General features: G+C 42.7%; 1 protein-coding gene across 2 annotated transcripts in view; it reads right to left on the reverse strand.

Annotated features, from left to right (window-relative positions):
• Nucleotides 1-966: 966 nt before the first annotated feature.
• PRKAR1B (protein kinase cAMP-dependent type I regulatory subunit beta) overlaps nucleotides 967-20,647 on the reverse strand; it is a 91,765-nt gene continuing 72,084 nt past the window's right edge. For both annotated transcript variants that reach the window (XM_050980141.1, XM_050980140.1), the window contains exons 9-11: nucleotides 20,386-20,507; nucleotides 3,911-3,992; nucleotides 967-3,493 (exon numbers count right to left, since the gene is read on the reverse strand). In XM_050980141.1, the coding sequence (XP_050836098.1) occupies nucleotides 3,321-3,493; nucleotides 3,911-3,992; nucleotides 20,386-20,507 (377 nt within the window). In that variant the 3' untranslated portion in view covers nucleotides 967-3,320. The remainder of the gene's footprint in view (nucleotides 3,494-3,910; nucleotides 3,993-20,385; nucleotides 20,508-20,647) is intronic.

Here is a 20,647-nt window from a genome sequence, read left to right on the forward strand (position 1 = left end):
AAGACCAGTCCTTCCCTCCTGAGTCGTAGCAAAGGGGGGAAAAATAACACACTCCAAAAACGGAAAGCTGCACAGCCCTTGGATGTTGGGAGCCACCCAAGATTTCTGTGCAGGGGTTACCACACAATCAGCCACTGGCCCTGCCCTCTGCTCTGGGGTGACACCTCCAGCTCTGGAGCCAAACTTGGACCATAACACACCTACTGAAGTGGCCACCCAGAGCTCTGGTAGGTGGGGTGACACTAACAGCACATGTGACACCTCATCACCCAGAAACGACACTCTCCAGTTCTAACCCATGTCTGCACCTTGATGCATGAAGTACAGGTGGTTCCTTTGGAGGCTCTGCCTTCTCTGAGAAGTTTGTCCTCAGTGTAGCTCCTGGCCAGCCTGTGGCATGAACACAAGCCATGGAAGTACATCCCTGGTGCCAAAAATGGGGCTGTGCTTCAGTCCTACGGCAGCCACGGTTCTAAAAATCCATGTGGGTGCCCAAAAGTTGAGAGGAACGACTGGGACAGATCCCTGGTGTGGCTGGGACCATGGGCTTTGCCTGTGATACTGGGGGAAAAGGAGCACCAGAGGTATTTGAGAAGGAAAGAGCCTGTTTCTCCCCAGGTGTAACCCCTGGCCATAGGACAGGTTCAGCATCAGTCCTGAGGGTTTCACAGTTGGCACCTGGACAACAACAGGAAGGTCCAAGAGACACATCGGACCCCTATTTCTTTATATAGACATATATGGTTTCATTTAAACAGATGATTTTTTTTCCTTCATGCTAATCCTCCACAAAACCAGTTTGGTTTCCATTACTATATATAGCACTGGGAATCTTGGTCTATTTTTTGTCCCTTTGCATCTGATTATTTTCAGTAGAGCTCAAAGTTTTGATGATATACAGATTTTAACTGGAACATGACATCTACTCACACAAACTTCCATTAGCAATAAACCCACAATGGCCACTTATAACGTAGAAGAATTTTATTCATACCATAATCCTGTCCCATCATCCACTGCAAATATTCCAATTATCTTCAAAATGTCACTGAATATCATTTTGTTCCACTTAAAGCACAGGAATCCTGGTGTTAGACAGTTACATTTCTCTTGAGATTGCTTATAACAGAACCATAATTCAAATGTATTTTCCATGAGCTGTAAAGGTTTAAAGCAAAGAATCTGCAGTGTGTCTGTGAGCTCAAGTAACTTCTAAACAATGAGGCTAATACTTGGTATTTGACAAGAGATGTGTCCTGCATATTATGCGAAACACTCACAATTTTTTTACCAACACAACAGAAATGCAACAGGTAAAAGAACATACTTGAGTGACTGGTAACATTTAAAAAATATTTCTTTTAAAAATTGCACAAGAGAATACAAAAACAGTGCAGCAGATAACCAAATGCATATACATTGACATATCTATATAGAATAGGTCTGCCTATATAAATGTAGGTGATAAAAATTGCAAGGTTGGAAACTGTGAATGGTCATATTTAATAACACGTGCAAGAAGCATAACATAATCATAATAAATAGCAGCAACGAATATACACTAACAGGACCACTGAAATTATGCTAAAATAAATTAAGCACCTTTAAGGGATGAGAAGAGCGTGAAGCTGAGAATCTTTTTAGCTCTGTGAGAACCACTACGGGCAGCTACTGGAATATTGGGCCCTTGGTGGGAGTCAACAGGAACGTGTCCAATTAGCATTTGTTAATTCCAAAGAAGAAAGCAATTGTGTGTCAATAGGACTCATTTTAGCCATATAGCCAAGTTCAGCTACACCTCTAGTTTCAAAAGGGAGATTGATGTTGTATTTCACTGCTTACCCTCTGGCATGTCAAAGGTACAGAAAGCTTGTATTTACTCAGAAGAATATTATTGTAAAGAAGAAATGTAGTTTTGGCCCAGCTGAAGGGCAGGCAGTGCTGTTTAGCATGGCTGAGATGCAGAGCTTTGCTGCTGCTGGCAACGACAAGTTTGCCTGCAAAGGTAAGGCTTTGCAAATCATAGTCCCAATGATCCCATCCTTGAGGGCTGTGCAGATCCCCAGCCTTGAGAGATCTGAAAAAAGCTCCATTCAGGAGGAGCCCCATGTGCAGGCAGGGCAGCAATGACTGCCAGCAAGGCCACGAGGCCCCTGGAGGGACCTGGGCTCCAGGATCCTGGTGCTCTTTGTTACACAATACCTGTCTTTTGGAGGAGAAGCAGCATTTTGAAGCATTTATTTGGCTTTCAGAAAATCTTTAAAAATTCTAAAATTTATCATATACTAGAAGAAAGGCATTTGAATTTCATTAAATGGACCTTATTAAAAACAAGCTGCTGTATTTGTCCCTGAAGTGCACCTGGCACTATCTCTTCAGCATTTCATGTAATGCTCAGAGAAGTGGCTGAGGACATTCTGCTGAGTTTTGAAGCCAACTTAATTCAGCAGAGAAGCCCCCATTGGACTCCTAAGGACTCTAATGTGAACCCTCATTTAAAAAAAGCTGAGGACAAATAACTTAGGTCCTAAAGGCTCCATTTGAGTTCTTCCAAAACATTGTCCCTTGACCTCTTCACCCAGAAGACTGGAGCAGGCTGTTTGCCTGAGCATATCCTACAAAGCAGACCCAAAAGGCTTTGTGACATGGAGGAATATGGCCCCTATATTTAAGCCACAAATAAAATCACTCAAAACCTTTACTTTTCCCTGGCTTGCTGGAATGATCAAAAGCTTCCTCCAACCTTCCCCTTTATTGCATCTCATCAATGAGACTGCCACCCATCCCATGGGATTTCAGAACCCCCCGGTCCATAACCAGTGAAAAGTCTTTTAGAGGTGACAGGCAGAGATATCATGGAATCACAGACTGGTTTGGATTGGAAGGGACCTGAAAGGCCATCGACTTCCAACCCCCTGCCGTGGGCAGGGACATCATACACATCACTTGATCAAAGAACCTTGACAAAAGGTGAGTAAGACCAGCTTTAAAGATAATAAAGAAAACAGAAATTAATATGTATTTTAAATAGTTGAACCCACAGTTTTAACCAATAAGAACCAACAGTAGGTGAAAATCTTGTCTGCAAGCCAAGAGCCCAAAAGAGCCCCAATTTTCCCCAAAGCTAGTCTTACCCAAACAGTTATCCTTCCATTTCCATGATACATGAGATTTGAGCTGACATCCACTAGGTGACATAAACAGAAAAAAATACACATAAAATGCACACTTCTTTTTTTTTCTTCATAAAGCTGTGGAGCTGCACAGAGCAAATTTTAAGTGCACAAGGTCACATGAAGGCAGCTTTCCAGAGGAATCATTTAGACAGTGAGCGAAATGAAGCTGTTGTATCTCTGAATGTTTCTCTTGAGGATCTCGGAGCAGGGGCCGAGCACTCGCTCGAAGCGGGGCCGGTCCAGCTTCACACACTTGAGGGGTCCACGTGCCACCACGGTGGCTGCCCGGGGCCGGTTGAGCAGCAAGGCTATCTCACCTAGAAACAGAGACAGCACACTGCCACACACCCTCCTCCCTTTCAGAGGGTGCATATTCCACCACCCCGTTGCTCTGCTAGTAGAACATCTCCCTTTATATATCTCTTGATAGACACTTTACATAATTCTGCTGACAGTACAAATGCATTACACATGCATAATGCATGTGTGTAAAATGCTTTTGAAAACAAATGCTTTCAGACTGTTTTGCTGATTCTGGATCTGTCTCCTGTCAGCTACACTGGTGTAAACCATGGAATGGATTCAGCTTCCTTGAAATCTCTGAGCATCGCTGAGAGCAGAGGCTGACCTGCCCATAACCCCTTGCATGTAAGAGTGGAACACTAATTAAGACAATCAGTACTTGACCCAGACGTGCCTGTCTTTCTGAACCATGCTTAGCTGAATTTTCTTACCAAAATAATCTGATGGACCAAGTCTTCCAACTTCGACGTACTCCTCGTTGTCGGACCGGCGCTGTAGGACGGAGGCTGTGCCCTGGGAAGAGAAGGGCAGAGAGTCAGCTGGCTTTGCTCAAACCTGTTCTGATTTAAAAAGTACCCAGGCCTGAGTATTTCCTTTTACATGTCACACTCCTTCCTGGTATATGAATGAAAGGAATTAAAGGATTTAAAAAAAAAAAAAAAATCCATCAAACAATTTCTCTGTTATGAGTTGTTTGGACGCAGACATAGTCATCTCATAAAGAGGAGAAGAACAGGACAGAACCCAGGAACAAAGTAAATCATGCTTTAACATAAATGTATGCTTTAATCTAATTTTAAAACATGTTCTGTGTGGATGCAGAACCTTAGAGAGAGACACACAGAAAAGATTTACATTAAAAGAAATAAAAAAGCAATTTTCCCATTAATAATCCTGGGACACCATTTTGTGAGAGCAACTAGAGCTTATTCCTCACCTGAGCTATTGCTGAAATGGGTGGCAAATGACATTTTCAATGCTTGTTGTAACAAAGGGTGATTTTTTTTTAGGGGCTTTGCCCGCTCGTGGCCTGTAGTGATCTGGACACCTGCGAGTCAGTCTCTGGAGAGATGGAATGTGCCTTGTCTCCACTACCTTAATAACTGCTGTACCTGACACGTGCTAATACATGTCAAAACTCAGTTACAATCTATTTAAACCTTCAAAGAGTTTTACATGCAGAAATATTCTGACCTGGAGGAAATCTTAAATTATTGTGGCATAAAGCTTTTGTAGAGGAACAGAGAAGGTATCTGCTATTCAGAAAAAAATTACAGCAACATATGAGAATATCTTCTGAGTCCAAACCAAAAGCATAAGGACAGGCCAAATGTTAACAGATTTTGATTTTAACTGAAAAAAATAAACCTCCCTCCAGTGCAGAGTGTTCAGTGAACTGGCTGCAAATATCCTGCAGCCTCCTTCCACCTAAAGAAACTTGTGCACCTCCAGTAGGTAAATTTTATTTCTTCTGTCAAGTTTCCAAAAAAATCCTTTTCCTTGATATAACTAAATTGTTCCACCAGCACTGCAGTTTCCCAAGATCTTCCAGTAAATCTGCAAGGGCATGAAAATGCAGAGATAGTGTGATGAGCGTTGTTATTCACACTTGCTGCAGCTTTCAGAGCAGACCCACATTCACAAGCAGCATTCTCAGGAATACCCCACACAGGAAATAATGCCTGCATCCATCCCTCTCATGCCAAACTTTGGATCAGGTGCAGCTCAGTAAATTGATGCTGTTCTCATTGCTTGTACAGTGTAGAAGGATTCAGCTTCAGAGTCACTTCCAGCCCCTGTCCTCCTCTTATCTCCATCTGGAGCCTGGCAAAAACTGAACCTCTTGACCCAAATAGCTGCCTGCAATCTGTGTCTCCAGTTCCTTTCCCAAAACTCATTTTTTAAAAAATCTTTTATTACAGATGTTTTATTACATAAAACAAAGAAGAAGTCCCTGAAGTAATCATAGTGACCACCCAGGTCAAATGAAGAAAGGACTCAATTCCCCACTGCTCACCTTCAGCACACTGCTATAAAGGTAATCACAATATCAAGCAATATTGCTTTCATCTCCCTGAGTGTCAGCCTTTATTGTGGCTAATATTTTTCTGACAGGGTCCATGTGATATAGGACTCCAATAAGTCAGCCTTCTGAAGCAATTTCTTCCACTGTTCCACTACAGTCAGCCTTTTTAATCCAAGAAACACCATATCTGCTGGAGAAGGACAGATGTGTCTGGCCTCCACAATAAACACTTGGCTTGGCAGGATAAAGCAATGCATATTCCAGATCCATCTTTTTTCCACTCTTGTTTTAACAGTCACATAGGCTTTTCCCGTTGCCCAGTGAGAGCAGGTCTGTCTCAGAGCAAAACAAGCTTCCTGAAGCCCTGACAGAGAGCACCCAGATGTCAGCTCTGATTACACTGCTTGGCCCCTGCTGCAGCAGCCACCAACTCCACAAGTACATCCTGGAACATTGTCAGAGTGACCTTAAGGGGAAGGCTGTCCACCCTGGGAAACAAAGAAGATGTTTTTATAATTGCCTGCCTGTATCACCTTCACTTTGTGTCTCTTATCTCTGGAATCAGCACTATTCTGACTGTAGTAGAGGAGAAGTCCAGTTGTAGGCAAACAGTGTAAATGGGTCAAAAATAATACAGAAATAAAATAATAAAGAACAAAATAAAATATTACAGAATAAAATACTACAGAAACAGTCCTTCATTACCCATATATATGATAAAGTTATCATTAATTCAGTTTTGACCCCTACCCTTGCCCTCATCCCAAGTTTTGTGGCTGTTTTTTACTTCATTTTACCTGTCACATACTTGTGATAGAGTTTTTGATTTTTCTGTCCTTCTTGTGCTTTAGGATCCCCCATCTCCCACAAATGATAGGACTGAATAAATCCTCTGGCCCTGTCCCAGGAGGTAAAGGCATTATCTAACAAGGGTTCAGGGGCTCACTCTCACTCCCAAAAGCATTTTGTCTCTATGGGAAAGACTTCTCCTTAAATGACACACAAAACTTGGCAAGATGAATCTCTGAAACAAGCTGCATGATCCTAGATTTGCAGGATCAGGCTGCTTAGTGCTGCTCAACTTAAAATGCTGCCTTGTACACTGATACCCATTCAGCCTCCTACACCACCAAGCAAACCCTACAGAGCACGAGCTCGAAGGCTGTCAGGAAGGTTAACACCATGAAATAAATCAGCCCTTTGTGATGGTATTAAACTGAAGGCAGACAGGCATGTCGTTCTGCTAGCAGACACTTGGGAGTGAAGTTATGGTCTTTGGGGGATCCAGGAATATTCTCTTTCAGTCACTGGGGAGTGCCTGTATTCCCAGAAACTGATAGCATTAACCTTCTCTCCTCTCCTCTGAGTAAATACAAGCCTCCTATTGCAAAAACAACAAGAGTAGGAGTTCCCAAAGCACTGTGCCATCAGCACCTCTCTGCCATCCTCACCCCACGCACCTGCCTGCTCCCTCTGGCACTGCTCCGGAGCACTGCTGGGAGTGTTTATTCAACTCCTTCCAAATGCTTCAGCAGTTTGTTTTGCAAAAAATTTATGCCTTAGATATGGCACCATGATTTAAGATATAAAAAATAAATTAAGGTTTATAATCCATGAGCTCCCATCCTCTCCAAAGTAATGAGATTTTGATAGATGTTTCACTTTTAAACTCTCAGACCCTACAGATAGATGAGGGAGACATTCTAGAGTGTGGCCCATCTGGATCAACACTGGGATTCCCAGGCCTTATCCTGCAGATACTTACAAGCACTAATTGCTTCAGGAGCCCTGGTTTTATATTTAAGTATGAATCCTATAGCCAGCAGTTGGCCTAAAGAGCCTGGCTACAAAAGGCAAGTATGATTCATGGAGCTAAAAACTGAAATCCTGTATCTTTTTCCTCTATTCCAGCTCAAAGGATCAGATGGGATCACTCCCAGGCAGCACTAGGCAAAATGTGGCAGATCATGTTACCCCTGGGTGGGACAGGCAGTGCAGGATGGGCTTCACCAGGGGCAGGGGTTGGGATGGGACACCCTGCAGTGTTTCAGAAACTTTTTTGGTTTAAAATTCAGCCATATTGACTGTTTGGTTTTGTTGGTCTAACAACCTATTTTAAAGATACAGCCATCAATAAAAAATATAGTGAGGCTCCATCTGGGATAAAAGATAATTATTAAAAAGAAGACATTATTAAAATTATAAGAAAGTGACTTTAATTTTCATAATCAGAAAGTTACTACTTTATATCTCCAGATTTATTTCATAATTTTTTTACTTACTGCTTTTTCTAAAAAAGCACAGGTGACGTTTTTTCCCCATGGCCTCAAAATGTGACATTTTTATCCTAGTTTTGAGTTTAGAAAGTTTTTCTAGCCTATTTTATTTTCCTCTTCACCACCCAGCACAAAGGGCAGTGCAGTGTATGGATTAAGAGATGGAAAGGTCAGGCTGATCATCTGCAACTGCCATTACCTCCATCAATGGCAGCTCTGAACATACCTTTGCTCTTTCTCATTTTGTTAACCCACACACTCCATAATTCACACGTTCAAAAGATAAGTTTCCCCTCACTCCACAGCCACACAAATGCTCATTAATGTGTTGCTATTAAATCTTTGCACAGTTACTACAAAAGGAGGAGGAAGGGGCTGTGCAGTGGCACAACATGCTGCTGCTCCCCTGGTGAAGCAGAGGGACTGGATGGAGCTGCAGTGGGTCTGAAATGAATGAAAAGATCTGTCACACAGTGTGGTTCTGGGAGGGTTTCATTTAATTGCAGGCAAGATGAGGTTTGTGGAAGTAATATATTTTATTAGATCAACAAGCAGAGCTAGAAAAAGGGATGAGAGCTCTCGGGCCCATGTCTGTCTTCAGGTTGCCTATTTCCCCAGGTAAATCTAATAAAATCCACCATTCACCTGTCTACAAACACTGTCTGGGCCATGTTCTCACATTATAACAGCTACAACCATATTAAATTCCATCTTATTTAATCATATCTGCTTCCTAGAGCATCTCCAAAACATTAACTTAATTTAAGGACAGCCAAAAGTTCAAAATTTCCTGGAAATTCCTGGGAGCTGGAGCTAATTGATTCTATGATTCTATGAAACAGTGATTGCCTGGTGAATCTGGGAGACCTGTCAGCCAATGCTTCACCCTCCACTTCAAAAAAGGATCATACAAATGAGTTCAGTTGTCTGATGTGAAACCTCAAGCAAATTTGGTCCAGTTTGGAAAACTCTCCCCTCTTGGCTGTCCCTCCTGAAGAGCCAGTTTTGATGGTGGGAACAGGCTGCCAGAGCAGCCCCAGGTTTTCACTGACTGGAAAAATGGTGCCTGTTTGCTCTGCTTATCTCAAGCAAGTCAGTTCTTTTCTGCTTCCATTGGAGCTCACTATAAATACAGCACAAGGCAATGCCCAAGGTAATGAGCTGCTGAGAGCTTCTGAAAACAAATGTGCAACATTTTACACAACCAGCTTTTCTAACGTTGTTGTGACTTAGCACATTTGGGGTTGCACTGATTTAATGGGATTTTTAGGAAGCCAGCACATTGAGAATGGGGTTAGGATTAATAATGCCAGGTCAAAGGAGCTGTAAAGCAATGTTAAAGTTACAAGCTCTGCACCCTGATACTCAGCCAGTCTCCTTAAGGGAGCAGTGCTGCCAAAAGCACCTTTACACAGTTAGTGATCATCACTGCATTTCAATATAACATTCATCTTACTGGCCATCATTCTCAACAGCACATCAAATTTTAGCAGAGATGGAAAGCACCTGTCACTGCCCAGCTGGCAGAGGTCCTGCACATCACCTCTGCAGCCACCACTGATATCAAACAACCTGTAGGCTGCTGTGTGTTTTATATCACACCTGCATCAAACTGCCCTACATATGCCTGGAGTTTTCCCAGCTCTCTGCTATTCAGACATGTTTATATTAGTTTAGGACTATGGGTTTAGGAATAACACCCAGACCCGGGAGAGAGGAACAAAGCTGTCTAGAGCAGTCACCAAAATAGCCACAAACATTAAGGTACTTTTAAAGACGACAATCAATCATAAGCCAAGTGTAGCTTAAAACAGCAGAAAGAACTAAGCCACAGGGCATTTCCTAGGGATATACAGGAGGCCAGGGTTAAGGCCCAGACATGACTACACCCAGCCCATCATTAATCACCAGGAAATGCCTTTGTCTTGATCGTTCAGTATTTAAAATCATAGATGTCTGACACGGGAAGACCTTTTCAGTCGTTTTGTTCATTCTCCTCTTGCAGTACCTCAGACAATCTTTCCCTTCAGTGTTTCTTTGATACAGCCTGCATTAAACCTGTGCTGTAGCTACGTATTCCTCTTGAGGTAAAAGAAATGCTGGTATTAAATGGAAGAAGTCAAGATTCAGACAGAGAGAGGCCAGTAAACACAGTCAAAAGCCAAAAGAAATTGTACTACCTGCAATTTACTTTATGCATGGAGACCCCTGCAATACTCAGGTGAAATAAAATGGGTTTTGCACAAAGAAGTAAAAAGTGGGATTTCTTGTTTTGTTAAGCTTTTCCTGTTGAAAGACTTTACAGAAGCAAAACTTTAAGTTTTATAGTATATATTGTCTTCAAATTCTTGCCCTTGAGCCACAGCAGCCGAGCAACCATCAGGCTAGACCACACAGGTGTCCAGTAGAGGCATATCCACATGCTGGGGGACTCCTAAATTCATCATCACCACCATCATCATCATCCCCCATCATCACAGAGAGGGACACCACAGCACCTCTGCCACAGTAGTGCCACACTTCTTCAAACCACCAGTTGCCAACTGGGAAGCCTGGGAGCGAGGGGATGGTGACAGAGGAACAAAGATACCAGCTCTGAGCCATGGGAGGAGCCCCTTGCCTGGGGTGTGATCCCCCTTGGCTGGTTGTCCTGGCTCCATGCCCAGAAAGCTGGGAAGCCATTGCACCACAGCCTTTGGGGCTCCTCTGCATTTTTATCTTTACTCCATTCTGGGATTTTGGTCACCCCTTCCATTACACATTCTGTCACCTGTTGCAGGGGTGACAAGAAGCAGAGCCACTCAGTAAAGGTGGGCTCAGATGTTGGTTTTAATGAATCATCTCAGGGATACTTGGCCTTGACTAATCAGTAGCTTCTGTGGGAAAACAACTGAATTAATATTCATCCCAGTGCCAGAATTTAAAGACCGTCTGTGCCAAGCGCTGTGGATTATTGGCAACAAGGTCCTGTTTTCCTCCCTCAGACATGTCAGTGTACAAAGCAATAAAAGTCACAAAGGGGAAAAAATGTTGCATTTTAGAGATTCTTTCTTTCTACAAAGCTAGCCATTATCTTGCCTCTCTCTGAAGCCAGGAAACGTCCACTGAGTCAACATAAAAGTGACTTTATAATGGGTTATTCATCAACTGTTCATATTTGTGACTGACCTGACAGGCTCATCTCCTGGAAGCAGAGAGCTACCACCTACAGCCAGGGCAGGGGTGAATGTATGGGAGAGAAAACACGAAAACAGAGCTGAACCTCCCTCACCCTGCCCGCAGAATCCTTTCTGGTGAAAATCGTTTTTAGCTGTTAATGCTGTTTTACGGCCCAATTACTCCTACCACCATCTGCTTCTTTGTGAAAACATTCTGTAGATGCTGAAGTAACCAGACCAAGCAAAAGGCTGAGGCAGACATTGTCATTAAAGTCTCATAACTAATGCTGTGACCAGGGCTGGGAGAGCAGCTGTGGCCAGCAAGTTCAGCAGCTTCTGAGCAAGAAATAAAACTTGGAGTAAACTGGAGGAAGGAGCAAAGAGAGTTTATCACAGAGATCTGTAAAATCCCTCATGGAAAGCTCTCTTTGAGTCCTTTCAGTTGGTGAATCTTGTGTGTTCAAAGGACCAAATTCTGAAATTCAGAAGAAAAAGCCTCACAAACTCAAAATTGTCTCATCCTGGAGCACACTGAGAAGGGTCTTGCATGCTCCAGAAAATCCACACTGCACAGCTAATGAAGGAGCCCTAAGGGCTCTATTCTTGCAGCAAATCTGCAGTCAACTCAATGATATCTTTGCAAGGAGGGACAAAAGCTATTCCACTAAGGAACAGCTTTAACATGATCCAGAGAAAGGGATGAACTCCAGCAGGGATTGGGAAGTTCTCCATTTCTCTTCCTCCAAGTTGAGCACCACCATATTTCAGGTCTTGTTTATACTGCAGTGTTTTTGCTTGAAGACAGAGAAGCTCCCAGCTCCTGACACAGCAGATGCCTTTAATGTCAGTTCAGATTTAACTTGCCTGGGGCCATAAAGTTCTTCTTCACCTTGACTAAGAGCTTTGAATCAGGGCTTGTGAGCTCAGGCTCCAGTGCCAAAGGAGCTTATAGGGATCCTGAAAACCTTGAGGGGTAAACAGCCTGTGCTGCTCTCCTTACTCTCCTTACTCCCATGGAGAGACTTCATCCCCTGTGAGCCTCCAATGCTTTTGCAGACTGCCCTGGTAGGAAGACACTTCTGGACAGGACTAAAGGGCACCAACCATACCCTAAAGTTGGTATTAGCTCAGGGAGAAGTTACAGGCTGCTTTGAATACAGAGAAAATCCTGCACTCTGATTTTTATGCAAATTCAAATGAGGCATGCATATATTAAGAATGAAACTGCCAATTACTAACTTTGGGTTTTCCTTCTCTGCACACCAAATGATTTCCCTGATTTCCCTGATTTCCACATATCCCATAGTGGTACAGGGCCAGGGTGTGTCTGTCATTCCAGCATAAACTTCAGTTTTATGGGTTTACAAATCAGATGTTTTAAATTACCACTGAATGAGACTGGAGACTCCTACACAAGTTGTCATGTCAAAAGTGAACCGGGGAAACATTCATACTTTTTTTTTTTTTATGCTGGGTATAGCATGTGCAAAAAGAGGCTGGGAAATTTTCTTTTAAGCCTTTGGGAACAGTATGGCTGCACTGCATCCTCCTGGGAATTGTGCTTCAAGATGTAGGTTTATCAATATCCCAAAGGCAGAGTACCACAGCAGGTCCTGTGTGTGCATGGTGGTGCTGACATAAGCAATGTCCTCACTCCCAGTGTCCTGGAAGACCACCAGCACATCACTCCTCAGCTGCCATTTCAGCCCTCAGGGACTGCTGATAGCATCATTCCTGGGACAGCTTTCATGTTAGGGCTAAGGATCAGCAGTTCTAGGGCTACTTTCCAAAAGAAGACAAACCCTTTGAACTATGTAGCCAAAGACACTGCAAATATTCCTTTAGCCAGTAAATAATCTTGGATTTTTATTATTTGCCAACCTTTGATTTATGAAAGAGACCTTTCTACTAAAATAAGGGAAGAAATCAACACATTTCTGCCAATACAAAGTGCAAGTGACTTCCACAGAACCTGCAGTATAAAATAACACCCATCATTTTTGGGTGGTATCATTTAACCTAAAGGAATAAGGATGGTCCACTAATGATGAGGTGCTGGCCACAGGCTCCCACTGTTTCTCTGCCTTAGACCTTCCACAAACAAAATCATGAAGGCCCTTCAAGCTGTCTAATTCCCATCAATTGATTTTTCAGGACTGAAGAACTATCCAAATTTTGGTGCCCTCTGCTTCAGATCACACCATGCAACACAGAGGTTGCTTCACACACCTCATCAGAAGGTGTGGTGAGAATAAAAACCCTGTGGCCTTCATGAGATGTTCATGCAGGTAAAGAGGAATGAGCTGGTTAAAAGGTTACGTGTAATACAGATCACAGTTACTAAAACTCTTACAATTATTTATTAATAAAACTATTTATGTCATACTATATGGAGGGGCCAAATCCAGGTGAAAACTCTTTTCCATCACAAACTATTGGCTGTGCACATTGCTTTTATACTGTTTTCCTTTCCACCAGACCTCTTTTTCAAAAAGAGTCATTTTCCTAATATAAAAGCTAAGTGACATTAATGGTCTTGCAGAAGGATGAAGCAAGAGGACTTAATTCTGGTTGTGAACTCTAGATTGAGTCATGACTGGGTTTGACAGTATTTTTTAACTGTACATTTTTAAACTATTATATATTATTCTCCACTCTCTGGGTTCATAGCAACTCAAGGCATTTACATACAGTTGTCCTGGTTTCTGCCACAAATGAGGAACGAAATCTGCAAAGCTTTAAAATAGACTAGAAATAGTGGCTAATGTGAAATTTCACAAAATTGGTAGGAAAATGCTCCCTCCATCACTTCTGATGTTCTGCAGAATTCACTAGAGGTGACTGCACTGCAGTGGTTACTGGTGGGGCTGGAGAAAGAGTTGGAAGGAAAGGCCAAAAGCTGCTGTCACTGACAGGTCCTCCATGGCTGGTGGGAAGAAGGGAGCTGCTTTTTGCTTCCTATGAAACATTATCCCATGCAGCCTGACCCACTGCCCGTGGAAGTTAGATTGAGTTTAACAAGAGCTGGACTTAGCTGACATTTTAGCCTCTTGGACTCAGCAAAATACTTCACCTCCATCCCTGTCAGGATGGGACCCAACTACACACCCAATTTTCCATCTTTGATGTCAGCTGGCCATTAAAAATGGATCCTGAACACAGAGAAACTGTAGCAGGGCCAGTGGAAATGCTGCTGCCCCAGCACAAGTGGGTGATATCAAGAAAATCGAACGTCCCCTTCCTGTAAGAGCTCTGTGGGAAACAATGTCTGAGCAGTTAAAAATAAGCAGAGTACAGAGCCCTGGTGCCTGCTGGCTCTGTTTATTCAGGATATTTTGTTTATTGGGTACATTAGGAGTCGCTGCAGACTGCCTTTGACAAACATTTTCGGTATCAACAAAATCCTGGTAACACTAAGCAGTTCAGATTTGTAGTCTTTGAAACTCCTTTTCTAGACAACATTCATCTTCCTAATTAATAATTAATCGCACTGTGTTTTAAAGAGATTATCAGGTGTGATAGCAGAGTGTGCCTAAGGCAGTGACTTCATTATCCCTATGGAAGGAGTTTACTTTGTAGTTCTCCTGCCTGTCGCAGGGGTAGGTGCCAAAGGGGTCTCTCTTAGGTTAGAATGTCAAAGAGCAACGATTTAGGGCAGGAAACAATTGGGCTATTATTTTTCTTTTTTTCTTTTTTTTTTTCTTTTCCTTCTTAAGGAGCTTTTAAATCATAAATCTTCAGATGCCCGTTGTGTAATTTAAGACTCAAGCTGAGTTTTCCTACAGAAAGGCCCAGTTCTGTGTAGGACCAGGTGCCCTTCCGAGGTTACCATGGCAGGAAGAGTTTACAAACACTGTTCCACCTACAGGCTTTGAACTGCATCTGTGCAGAGAAGCTCCAGAGCGTGCCAGGAGTGTCAGCAGGGCTGGAAACACTGATTTCACCTACAGGACACTATCTCAAGTACACTCTCATCAAGAACTCACAGCGGATCCTGCCCAGACCGGAGCCAGTTTGTGGCCCTGACTTGAAATGTCAACAGCAGCACGGAAGGAACAGCCCCCACCAAGGACTACTGGGCTGTTTCCAATGTGATCAGCCAAGGATAGTGCTGGAAAAATAATCATTACCAATTAATTTCACTCATTTATTTCAATAAGGATTTTTTTTCTTTTTTTTTAATCGATTTTGCTATTCCCATTGCCTGGTTTCAGTAGTGACAGATATTTATGCCTTATCCCATTAAGCTTTTCCTCACCTTTAAGAAGTGTCATTAGGATTGTTCCCCCTGATGGGGAAACAGGGAGGGCAGTGTTCTGCCCACAGACTGAACAGGTGAGACTGAAAATCAGATGCCCTGACTATGTCTCCTCTCTAACCTTATCAGGATAATAAGGAAGAACATAAATCCCAGATTTTTATAAGTGCTTTTCACTAAGGAGTTGCAGAGGAGTACCCTTTGTAACTTAACACAAACCTGCAATTGATTATACTGGGTTTTAAAGCTAAAACCAAAAATCCAATGCCAAACTCCTTGATACCAGGGGTCCATTTCTCCTTGAATTGTCTCCTGTGAATTATCTTCTATTTTTAGGTCTTTTATTTTTAGACTGCTGCATGCGATTGCTGGGCAGCTCAACCAGCTATTAATTGCAAATGTTTTACTTCTCATGCAGATTTATTTCTATGCTTTCTTTTTAAACCAACCTGTCCTGGGAGCAGATGACAGGCTGTACACTTAAAGGGCAGCCACAAGCTGTGCTCTTCAGCTTCACCCTGGCCCTGTCAGAAACCTTTTGCTGTTCTCTCCCCCTCCACCTGCGCACGTTTGTGTGTCTGTGCACACATTTTTCTCAAACCATGTCAAACTTTATGAGCATTAGGGCCATATGGCAGCAGCTCAGCCAGCTCTGAGAGTGCAGCTGAGACTCAGAGAGTCCCTGGGTGAGTCCCGTGACAAGCTGGGTGCACTGGACACGGCGCTGGCTCGTGACAAGCGATGCCAGTGATGTGACAGGGGAGGGCTGGCAGCTGGAAATCCCAGCAGGCTGCAGGTCCCTGTGTTTTTGGCAGCTGCCTCACAGACTTCGAGGTACTGTGCCACCCAGCCAAGCTGGAAGCTGAACTTTAAAGAGTGGTACATGATCATAACCGCTATTTTTAATACTATTGTTGCTACCTTTCTCAGTAACCTAGACAACAGCTAAAACCTCTTTTCTTTCCAGTTTCAGAGCACTACTACACTGGTTTGAACTATTGCTTGAGCTGGAGTCAGTGGCAAAGCACAAGTTGGGAATAAAACCAGCCCCTGTTCAACTGGCATTTCATTTAAAGGGACTTTTAACTCCACAAAGCTCACATGCCTTTGCATCCACCACTTTAAAATGCTGGCTAAAAATATTTGCGTTATCTGAAGTCAGATGAATAAATCCTCCCCACTGCTGGGTACACAGTGTGGCAGGGCACCACACAACTGCAAATTTATTTGTTAGAAACCGTACATCTGTTATGATTTACGCCTGCCAAAATATAATTCTTTATGGCAACAATTGTTTCATGGTGCTTAAAGTTTTTCACCTCTGTGCCAGGAATCTCATATGGGATAATTCCATGACCTTGGAATCCAGCAGATACATTCCACATCTGTCTGGTCTGGGAAAGCCCGAGTTTGTTGTGTGAAAACCATAGTGGGAAAGTAAGACCTGGAAATATCTGAAAATACAGAAACTGCAGAGCTGCCTCTTTTTTTTTTTTTTTTTTAATTACTAGTTTCAAGTGCAGTAAATCAATCTCACAGAAGTTGTTACTTTGCTTTTATAAGCAGACATTCACTTCTGATCCTATCTTCACATGAAGGAATCTGGTATAAACATTACAATAATTCTATCTCAGGGAAAAAAAAGCCCATAACTTTTAAATATTAGAACTAAATCTTGTTGAAGGCTGCTTGATATTTAAACAGAAAAGAACCCAAACTACTGGAAGTAAACATCTTACTGGTGCCTGTGAAGTTTTAGGATGGCAGAAAAACTGTAGCTGTCCTGGAATCTCAGGATATACACTTTTCTCATTAGACTCTTTAGCAAAAAATGAACCACAAACAGCTTTGTGAGCAGTGAACTTAAAAAGCTCTGGTTTCCTGTGATTCTTCCCTGTGCACATTTTCTGTTATTCTAATAATTTGGCTGAGCTCCTGCTGCAGCCTTGCTTTCCAAGTAGCATTTCCATGCTCACAGCCTGCACCTCAAATAACCTGCACCCCAAATAAACTGTGCAACACTGGAGGTAGAAGGGGCACAGAAAGCCATGAAAAAAAGGTTATAGTAAGAAACACAGGGAAAAGGTGAATGTGTTTGCTTGATAGAAGGGGGAGAGTAATTAGACTTATCCATACTAACTAGGATGATATTCCTGGTTTAAAGTAGGGGTTGCTGTTCTGGTCATCACTAGGGCTATCAGCCTCCCTTTCAAAAGGTTTCAGTGGCTTCTCTTCAGTCTGCAAATCCTGAAGGTGCCAATCCACTCACAGGCAGGAGTGTCCTTGGGCAGGAGTGTCCTTGGGCAGGACCAATGTCCTTACAATGTCCCAAAGGGATGGCACAGAGCAAGGCAGCAGGGCAGGCTAAGCAGAAATGAATGACCAATTCATGAAGTTCAACAATTTTAAATCCCTGTGTGAGTCCTGGGTGCCTCAGAGAAGCTTTTATGCTAGGAGTCACAACATTCAACTTGGAATCAGTATCTGGGATGCACCAAAGCTTTATAAAGTGATAACTGATTTGTCTAATGCATGATATGAATGATCATGGTTTATGATAAATCATTGAATGGTTTGGGTTGGAAGTGACCTTAAAGATCATCTCATTCCACCTTCTGCCATGGGACACCTTCCAGTAGTTCAAGTTGCTCCAAACCCCATCCAACCTGGCCTTGAACACCTCCAGGGATGGGGCAGCCTCAGCTTCTCTGGGCACCCTGTGCCAGGGCCTCACCACCCTCACAGGGGGAGAATTTCTTCCTGATATCTAATCTAAAGCTACTTTCTTTCTTTCAAAGCCATTCCCCTGTCCTGTCACTCCAGGCTCTTGCAAATAGCCTCTCCATCTCTCCTGCAGGCTCCCTTCAGGTGCTGGAAGGGCTCAGTTAGGTTACCCTGGAGCCTTCTCTGCAGGCTGAGCAATCCCAATTCTCTCTGCCTTTCCCCCCAGGACAGGGGCTCCATCCCTCTGATCATCTCAGTGGCCTCCCCTGGGAGGGGACCCCAGAGCTGGACACAGAGAGCAGAGCAGAGGAGCAGCATCACCTCCCCTGACTTTCTGCCATGCTGCTTTTGAAGCAGCCCAGGACAAAAATGTCTTTCTAGGCTGCATGGAATGTAAAATGAGTAAATAAAAAGGTAAGTGAGTACCTTGTCCAAAAGTCATGTGGCCAAGTTAGCTTTGTAGTACTGGACACGCTGTGCTCCAAAGGAGGCTGAATTTTAGTGATATATGAAATGGTTTTCTGCATATACAGCAGCCAAACAACTTGGCTGCATTTCTAGTGGTTTGGATTAGAAGACCACAAACATCAAAAAGCATATGAAAGAAGCTAATGGCTTTTCAACATATTGTGACAACAAACCAGCCAAAACTACTTTCAAGCAGGTTGTAGAATAATGTGTTCCTGGTGACTTGCAGCAATTTTTCCTACAGAAAAGCTTAAAATCAAAGACGTGAACTGTAAAAATCACATTTAAAATACAAAGCTTAAACTCTGTGTGAGCAGGCAGAAATACTGCTGCAGCACAAGAAATAGTTGAAACTGGATGTTCATTCTTTAAAGTAAAAAATATAGGCAATTTCCAAAGTAAGAAACTAAGTCAGATTTGCAGTGGAAGGGAGAGGTGAGCAGATACTTTCTACAGAATGCAATGTTAATGCTTTTCTACCCATTCAAGACTTAACAGCTGTTTCAGCAAGAGGGGGAAAATAAAGGCCCTTGGTAACTCTTAAGCAAGCTGCCAATTTTCCACATGGGATTCAATGGCTAAGAAAATTAGATTTTCCTAGTCTCCTGCTGCTGCAAGGAATAACAGCACATTCAGGAACACTAGGAGCAATAAAAATTCCATATTTCTGAAAAAACTTCTGTTTCCTAAATTTTTCTCATATACTAAACATCTTCTTAATAAAAAAGATTCCCTATCTGATATCTAGTCTCATTTATTCTAACACTGTTGTTTTGAAGGGACACTGCTTGTCACATATTTAAAGTTCCTGAATTGTCTCCCTGTTTGATAGACAGGTGCAGTTACTTGCACTGACAATTTTATGAGCATTGAAGAAAAACTATGTTCACAAATAAAATACATATTTCCAACACTCAAGAGGAAGGAAGGATGGAATTTTAAATGTCAGATATTGATTATGAACCAAATTCTGGCTGCTTTGCGTAGAGGAACCTGTCCAAAAATCCACAGATATAGAGCAAGCAAAGCAAAGCCTGGGATGCATTCTGTGTGCATGCAACTGGATCCCAAGGCTTCACCATGAGCACCCCTCTGACCACCTTCTCCCACACTGAGGGGTTCCAGTTCCCTCCCAGTTCCTGTGCCACCACTGGAAGTCATTTCTGGTCACAACACACCTGGCCTGGTGTGTGCACTGGAGCTGTCACCACTGCCATATGTTGGCTATTTCTGCTCTGTATATTTGCACAGGAACACTCACAATCCATAGACAATCATATCCTAATGCTCTCCTGTTATTCAGTCTGAGTCTCTCTAATTCCTCTTCATAGCTTGTTATATCACAGTGCCTTGGTACTTGTGTGAGATACCAGGGATCCAAATATTTATGTCAGAGAGGGGGGGAAACCCTGCCAGCATTTGTTTGCAGAAGTGAGATGGTGGAACTGAAGTGTCAGATAATCTCCCAAAAAGATGTCAGCATTTTCAGCTGCCTGACAGATCTGTCTGCCTCTGTCAGAGTAAACAAAAAAATGGCTCAGCCATTAGGACTGAGTTTAAGGCAAAACAAAGAACAAATTATCTGTTTTCTGATCAGGTCTCGTGCTCCAGTTTTCAGATGTCCATTTGTGATATCCCCTGTAAGTCCCTTTGGGAACAACAATGAATGCACTCTGTGGCTGACCAGCTCTGCTGAAGTACCAGAAATTTGGAAATAGAAAAATCTCCCACAGTAAACAAACCTTCAAACAGTAAAGACACCAGACACACCTCAAAATTACTCTGCATTTTCACTTCACTAGAAAGAAGATTGTCTCACTTAAGACAATTCCATGGAACTGGTCTCTGAATTCATTTGAATTTTGAGTAGGTCTCCTGGTTTAAGTGGAGTTAGATTTATGCTGAAGTAAGAGATTGAACTGAACCCAAATGCCTTTAACACAAAGCCTTGATCTTTACCAGGAAATGACAGAGCTTATCAGGTTGCCAATCTTACCTCTGTAATAATGAAGAAGTCATCACCAGGCTCTCCCTGCACAACAATCTTTTCTCCATCTTCAAACTGGACAGGTTCCAGTGCATCAGCCACTGTCAGCCGCTCCCATTTGTCCAGGGACTCTAAAATATTGAAGATCATAAAGCTATATTATAAAAACACTCCAGCTTTGGCTGAAGATTCAGATCTAAACTGACAGCTCTGCCGTGCCTGGTTCTGTTATAAAAGAAACATTTCTTTCATCCAGGCACTTTGCACGAAC

This window comes from Serinus canaria, chromosome 14 (assembly GCF_022539315.1).
Source record: "Serinus canaria isolate serCan28SL12 chromosome 14, serCan2020, whole genome shotgun sequence".
Lineage (NCBI taxonomy): Eukaryota > Metazoa > Chordata > Aves > Passeriformes > Fringillidae > Serinus > Serinus canaria.